We start from the raw sequence: 8,005 nt of genomic DNA on the forward strand, positions 1-8,005 counted from the left end.
GAACTTTTTACAGGGTTAATCTACTTTATGAGGATTTATTTGACATATATGCAAAGGAATTGACAATTGAAACCCACCGGGTTAACGAAATCCAATTAAATGTGAACGTACTATAACAGATATCGCCATTTCGAATTAACATTGACATGAACTTGAAGGAACTTAAATATGCGATCTTTATCTATAAATTAACCATACCATTCTGCATCCTAAACTCCTTGTACATTAGAACTTTTTACCGAGTTAACCTACTTTATGAGGATTTGTTTGACATATATGCAAAGGAAATGACAATTGAAACCCACTGGGTTAACGAAATCCGGTTAAATGTAAACGTACTACTATTCTTTATTTTGTAAAAAGATTTATAGGCCGGCAGCAAGCCTTTTCACTCTCTCTTGTATGTTTTCGCATATATTTTATATTATTACTGTTTGCAAAGATGCATATCACATTCCAAGTGTTAGAATAAGACGTATATAGTTCTAACTAGGCTAATCATTCTCAGTACATTTAAATATGTTATCGAAAAGAAGAAGAGTCTCAATAAAATTTTACTTTACTTTACTTTGTAAAAAGATTTAAAGCAAACTTTACGCACGCTAATTGGTATACTTCACTGTTCACAGTGTAAATAACCTTTATTTAATTTCAGGATTTCGTAAATCCACATCATATAAAGTGCGTATGTAAATGTACTATTAAATTTGTATTTTAAATCATGGTAAATTTAGCCTGATTAAGAAAATAAACTCAGAGTCGTCCTTTAATTTAAATGATCACATCACATCACAAACCAAATTTGGTTTGGAAATTTAGCTTCTTCCATCAAATACGAAATATATACACTATACAATTTGTTGTGTTAATTTGATTTTTTTCATTTCATTTTACCGTGATATTTTCGTTTTCATAGAGATACGTCATACGTATACACAAATTTAAAGTCAAATTTTATCAAATTTCCATTGCAACACAAATATCCATCCTTTAACATATGATGCGTACCACACTTAATAAAATGATAACGCCGTTAGTTGGCGTTTCATCAATAACGGCGTTTAGTGTACTGACGCCGTTTACACAAAGTGCCACGGCTTCATACTTAACAAATTTAGTACATTTTTGACAAGCCGCACTTGTTGATCTAGTTCCCGCATTTGTTTTCTCCGTATTATTTGAAAATTTCATGTTTTTTCTTGCACATAATTCATTTTAAATACATAATTAATGAAAACCTATTAAAAATTAGTTTAAATTATTAATTTTTCAATATGGAAAATACTCCAAAACTGCAACGGAAGTCATCGCTGTCGCTGAGTACGCGCATAAACAACAAGCGGCACAGTGGTAATTAAAAATAAAACATAATCCCCAACCAACTATTTAGGGGTGTTTTGTTCAAAGGATTTAATTGTTTTGTTTTGCAGCCTCACCGCAGCCCATTAAGCGGACAGCTGCTTCAAATAGTGCCTTAAATAGTCATGATTCCAACAACATAAGAGGTGAAGTAACACGATCTCCATCAATTATTTCGATTTCTTCAGATGGTGGCATTGAATGTTGTACTCCGCCTCCAAAAAGGATGGGAATGTGTGTGGATGACTGTGGTGATTATTCACCGAAACTATTTGACAGCAGTTTTTCACCATCGTGTCTCTTGTCACAGACACTGGCTATCGACAGTCCAGAAGTTGGTTGGAAATGGAGTCGCTATTCTGCGGGCTCCAAAGAGGAGTTATCCTCACGGACACCTGACTCGGCATATGCAGCAGATAGCAGCTTTACTTCGGCTGGTTCCAGTAGCACAGAAATTTCCAATGCGCGCAACCGTGAGCGTTTAGCCTACGATGCAATGCGGGAACAACAAATGCGAAAGGTTGAAAAGACACGGGCAGATCAAAAATTGAAGCAGCGGTGTGCAAAATTGCAGGAACAACTTAAAAGCGCTGGAACGCAAAAATCAACATCTAGTCTTAGTAGCAGTGGTCTAGAGAAAAGTGAGACTGTGACATCGTCTTCCTCGTCAACGGTAACGGCGGCGATGTCTGTAGATGTTGAAATGAGCAGCACTCAGGCTACATCATCGACACTAAAAATGGAATCTCCAATGGATATTAGCTTCGGGACTGGAGAATCCATTGATGATTTCTTCAATGATTCTGATGAGGATTGTTTCTTGTTGGCAGCAACACAAGAAATCGAATCAAAAATGAATGGCGATAATGTTAAAACAAATAACAATAATACTGTTACACCCAAAGCGAGCACTAACCCAGTGGCGAAGATGAATGAGAAGCCTGCATCTTCAGTAAAAAATTATGAAAAACCATCGTCAACGAAGAACACTGATAAGCCATCATCATTCCCATCATCGAGGATCTCCGATAAGCCATCATCATCCTCATCTTCGAAGGCAACTGATAAGCCATCATCAACGTCATATTCGAAGGCAACTGATAAGCCATCATCTTCGAAGCCAACTGATAAACCATCAACATCATCATCATCTTCAACTAGTACTGCCACCACTTCTACCACCACCTCGGATTTAGATGATACTTTCTTTACGTCTTGTGGTTCTGTTTCCAAAGAAAAACGTTCATCCTTCTATATGAAATTTCTTGAAGATGATTGTCCCGATGATTGGTTTGTATCCTTGGACGAAATCATTGAAAAAGCAACACAAAGTAAAAAACCACGAACATCATTCCAACGTTATAAATCATTGCCTATGAATAACAACACAGAAATTGAAAATCAAAGTACAATACCAAAAGTTATTGCCTATAGTGATCCAGTATTAAATGGTGATACAGTAAAGAAAGATGCGTTTGTAGAAACTCCAAGCAAAACATCAACGTCGGCATTAGCATCATCATCGTCAACAGCGCGATCAAAAATAAAACGACACTCAAGCAGTCATGCTCTTAGCCCATCTAATACAAATTGTAAGTATAGAGATAATTTTTAGTGCCATCATTAAAGTTTTGGAAATATTTAGTAGGGCTATATTTAGTAATAAATTTCAATTTATATACATTACCATGGAACAAGTTTTCTTTCCGAGATAACTTAATTTTATGTACGCATACATATTTTCTAATGTTGTTACATATTTCCCTAATGATACATAAACAAGTGTTGCTATATGGAAAAAATCTATTCAAAATTATTGTTTAGAATCCACATCCATGATGATAAGGATTATTGCACAAATAACACGCACACACATTTTTCCTTGTTCTCCCTGCTTTAGTGTAAACAGATGTTGGTGAACAAATAAGTTGAATATTTGTTTACACCGGAAAACATGTGGGAAAATCCACATTGCACCAATGTGTACAAATAATAAAGCCGGACCACTTATACGACTTTCTAAATACTTGTTATATTCAAATAATATAACTCTCATAAAAAGACATCATAGGAAATAAATACCATTTACTACTCTTTTTTATACCCTTCACTGGTATTATGTCTTTGTGCATATGTTTGTAACAGGCAAATGGAAACGAGATAGACACATGGTTCCTTTTGAGAATATGCATAGAATCACTTTCTGAGTCCATTTAAGCATGTCCGTCCGTCCACCCGTCTGTCCGTCTGTAGATGTTAAATTGTAAACAAAGTACAGGTCGCATTTATGATCCGATTTGGATGAACTTTGGCACAAGTCACTTAATTGGTGAAAATCGGTTCAGATTTAGATATAGCTGCCATATATATTCTCGTCCGATTTAAGGTAAATGGTGTACCAAAGTCCCTATATATCTTTCGATTTGCACGAAATTTTGCATAGTGTACTGAATTGAGTCTAGAATAACGTGTGACGTGTGTGTGTTTGGATAAAATCCGTTCAGATTTATATATAGCTCCCATATATATTTTCGTTCAAATTAATGTAAATGGTCTAAAAAGTTCCCTAGCGTACTTAATTGAGTCTATAATGATGTGTGCCAAGTTTCTTGAAAATCAGTTCAGATTTAGATATAGCTCCCATATATAGTTCGGTCCGATTTTATGTAAATGGTGAACCAAAGTCCTTATATGCTACTCGATTTGCACGACATTTGGCATAGAGCACTAAATTAGGTTCAGAATGACGTGTGCTAAGTTTCGTGAAAATCGGTTCAGATGTTGATATAGCTCCCATACATAGTTTTGTCCGATTTTATGTAAATGGTGAACCAAAGTCCTTATATGCCTCTCGATTTGCACGAAATTTGGCATAGAGTACTAAATTAGGTTCAGAATTACATATGTTAAGTTTCGTGATAATCGGTTCAGATGTAGATATAGCTCCCATATATAGTTTTGTCCGATTTTATGTAAATGGTGAACCAAAGTCCTTATATGCCTCTCGATTTGCACGAAATTTGGCATAGAGTACTAAATTAGGTTCAGAATGATGAGTGCTAAGTTTCGTGAAAATCGGTTCAGATGTAGATATAGCTCCCATATATAGTTTTGTCCGATTTTATGTAAATGGTGTACCAAAGTCCCTATATATCTTTCGATTTGCACGAAATTTGGCATAGGGTACTGAATTAGGTCCAGAATGATGTGCGCTAAGTTTCGTAAAAATCTGTTCAGAAATTTGGTATAGCGCACTGAATTGAGTCTAGAATTAAATATGTTAAGTTTCGTGAAAATTGGTTCAGATTTAGATATTGCTCCCACATATATTTTTCTCCGATTTTATGTAAATAGTGCACCAAAGTCCCTATATATTATAATTTTCACGAAATTCGGCATAGCGTACTCAATTAAGTCTAAAATGATGTGTGCTGAATTTCGTAAAAATCGGTTCAGATTTAGATATGGCACCCATATATAGTTCGTCCGATTTTATTTAAATGGTGCACCAATGTTCCTATATATCTATTGATTTGCACGAAATTTCGCATAGTGTACTGAATTAGGTCCGGAATGATGAGTGCTAAGTTTCGTGAAAATCGGGTCAGATTTAGATATAGCTCCCATATATAGTTTTGTCCGATTTTATGTTAATGGTGCACCAAAGTCCCTATATATCTCTCGATTTTCACGAAATTTGGCATAGGGTACTGAATTAAACCTAGAATGATGTGTGTTAAGTTTCGGGTCAGATTTTGGTATAAATTAAGGTAAATGGGGCACCAAAGACCGCATATACCTCTTGATTTACACGACATTTGGCATAGGATACTGAATTAAGCCCAGAATGATGTGTGTTAAGTTTCGAGATTTAGATGTAGCTCCCATATATAGTTTTGTCCGATTTTATGTAAATGGTGCACCAAAGTCCCTATCTCGATTCGCACGAAATTTGGCATAGAGTACTGAATTAAACCTAGAATCATGTGTGTTAAGTTTCGAGAAAATGGGGTCAGAATTTGATATAGCTCACATATATATTTTCGTCCGATTTAAGGTAAATGGGGCACCAAAGTCCCCATATATCTTTCTATTAGCACGACATTTATCATAGGGTACTGAATTAGGTCCAGAATGATGTGTGCTAAGTTTCGTGAAAATCGGATATAGATATAGCTCCCATATATATTTTCGTCCGATTGTGGGTAAATGGTGCATCAAAGTCCCTATATATCTTTCGATTTGCACGAAATTTGGTAGCGCACTGAATTGAGTCTAGAATTACATATGTAAAGTTTTGTGAAAATCGGTTCAGATTTAGATGTAGCTCCCATATATATGTTCGTGCGATTTTATGTAAATAACGCACCAAAGTCCCTATATAGCCTAATGAATTAGGTCTGGAATGGTGTGTGCTAAGTTTCGTGAAAATCGGTTCAGATTTAGATATAGCTCCCATATATAGTTTTGTCCGACTTTATGTAAATGGTGTACCAAAGTTCCTATATATCTTTCGATTTGCACGATTTCCATATAGCTTATATAATTTTGTCCCTGGTCCTTCAAAAATTCGACGTCTGTTAGGTTTCATCTGTTGGATATACCCAAAGTGGTGAAGGGTATCATATAGTCGGCCCCGTCCGACTTTACTGCTTTCCTTACTGGGTTTTTTCATATAAACAATCTATAAACATTCAGATCAGTTCTTGATGAGTCTTTAAATGTGCTTTTACATTATTATCATTTTTATTGGTTCGAGAGCGACTTGATTGTTGCAAACATGGACTTATAAATTAGCTTAACTCCCTAATTACAACCAAATACCATTGTCCATTGTCGCAAAGCTGTTCATAGTCGATATTTACGTATTAATCACATCAATCTCTGCAGTTCCACAATTGACTAATAGTCCCACAAAATAAGTAAACGTATTACTTTTTTAATACAATTTTTCCAATATTAATTTCTCTTCCTCACTTTTATTCTTTTACAGATCGTAGACGACAACATCAATAGATGAAGTAAGTAAAACCACTTAATATTTTATGGCATCTAAAGACGGCCATTGCTCTAATGAAGTATAAATATGAAGTTCTCCGCCTGATTATTTTGCAACGATGAGATATACGTTATTTTTTTCTAATGAATTCAATACTTATGCCATGTTACACTGTTATGAATAGATTTAGTCATTATTATTATTGTTTTTTTTTTGTTAGTAGTTTGTAAGTGCAGTATTTTTTGTAACATATTTATGCATTCTATTTCACTTTATTCCTTAATTTTTAATTGTGACTCGCTTATTGTTTTTTTATCCAAACACACACCACCACAACCACAATATTCGAAATGAAAAAGAAAAAATATACATTTAAAAATGAGCTGGAAAAGAAATTGATCGTAAATGGTTGAAGAAATATTTTCTTTTGGTGAAATGAGAAAAAACATCATTGATTTGAGAATTTGGAAATCAAAGCTTCTATGCCAGGGTATTCTATCATATGCGGTAATATCTTCAATGAAGCGTTTTAATTTTAAAATTTTAAACATGTTAAAATCTTGGACCAAAGCTTCGTATTACGGTGATAGTGATATTGAAACTTTCAAAAATTGTTCATACATTTGGCCACAGTCATTTGAGGGATTTAACAAATCTACGAGCAAGTGTCAGAAACTCTTTTTTCCCGAAGACATAACGTTTCGGTTTTGTGTGTTCATCACGTACATCGGCTAGAATCTTTCTTCAGATGAGAGAAGAGTAGATTTTGATTCGCTAATAAAAATTCGAATAGTGGCTCAGTATCAGTTTTTTTATCATAATTTCACAGGACTGTCGATTCCGAATAGTTTTACTGCTGACCCTACCCAAAACCTAACATTGTTTTCTTAAATACCACGACATTTAGACTAATTTCAGATTCTATATGATTGAGAGGCTTGATGTGTTGCTGTATAGCAACATCCTCGGAACCATTTTCCATCATTGAGCTATCCGTGTAAACAACAGATTTAAGAAACAAGGAATGTCGGACCAATACTTCGGATCTTTATAAATATTTTTTATATAGTCCCAATGTCCATTTTTATACCATACACAACATTTTTTGAAGTTATTAGGATTATCAAATGTATAGCCCCAAGAGTTTGTGACATCACGAAATCGTGGAACCAAACCTACTTTTAGAATATCGATCGTCATGTTAGATTCATATTAGATAGATTGGATTAGATGAACTGATCTTGCTACTCGTATATGTGTCCGACCGTCTGCCCACTAAAACTTGCAATCGAAGTACAGACATATGTTATGGATCGATTGTCACGAAATTTTGTCGTTAGGTTCTACACAAAAACTACGCCCATAATTTTGAATAATGATCGGTTAATATTAAATAGATGAAATCGACCCAAAACTTTATATGTATTTGTTTTTTTTTTTTTTTTTTTTTTTGACGCATGGAAGTGATAATTATTATATAAACGTCGCAGGTGAATAGGAATGCCAGTTTTGATGATGATAGGACAACATTTAGCAACTCAAATGGACCTAAACTTTTGTGTGAAAATTTATCAGATTTTCATATTTGGAGTATATGTTTTTGCCGGGAACCCGTAAACCGATAAGTTGATCTGACATCACTTTTTC

At 34.6% G+C, this 8,005-nt stretch overlaps 1 protein-coding gene across 1 annotated transcript; it reads left to right on the top strand.

Annotated features, from left to right (window-relative positions):
- The first annotated feature begins 1,274 nt into the window (after positions 1-1,274).
- LOC133329400 (uncharacterized protein DDB_G0271670) lies at positions 1,275-6,375 on the top strand. Its single transcript, XM_061537873.1, has 3 exons — positions 1,275-1,347; positions 1,431-2,951; positions 6,353-6,375. Exons 1-3 carry the CDS (start codon positions 1,275-1,277, stop codon positions 6,373-6,375), a joined length of 1,617 nt encoding a protein of 538 aa, XP_061393857.1.
- Positions 6,376-8,005: the final 1,630 nt, after the last annotated feature.

The sequence above is a fragment of the Musca vetustissima genome, unplaced genomic scaffold, assembly GCF_032173495.1.
Source record: "Musca vetustissima isolate MV318-11 ecotype Yass unplaced genomic scaffold, APGP_CSIRO_Mvet_v1 utg17689, whole genome shotgun sequence".
NCBI classification, from domain to species: domain Eukaryota; kingdom Metazoa; phylum Arthropoda; class Insecta; order Diptera; family Muscidae; genus Musca; species Musca vetustissima.

What these genes read in the sequence shown, in the direction of transcription:
- LOC133329400 (XM_061537873.1), top strand. Translation starts at nt 1,275, where the DNA reads ATGGAAAATACTCCAAAACTGCAACGGAAGTCATCGCTGTCGCTGAGT. An exon ending in CATAAACAACAAGCGGCACA is followed by an intron (nt 1,348 to 1,430) that starts GTGGTAATTAAA and finishes TTTGTTTTGCAG; the next exon opens with CCTCACCGCAGCCCATTAAG. An exon ending in TAGCCCATCTAATACAAATT is followed by an intron (nt 2,952 to 6,352) that starts GTAAGTATAGAG and finishes ATTCTTTTACAG; the next exon opens with ATCGTAGACGACAACATCAA.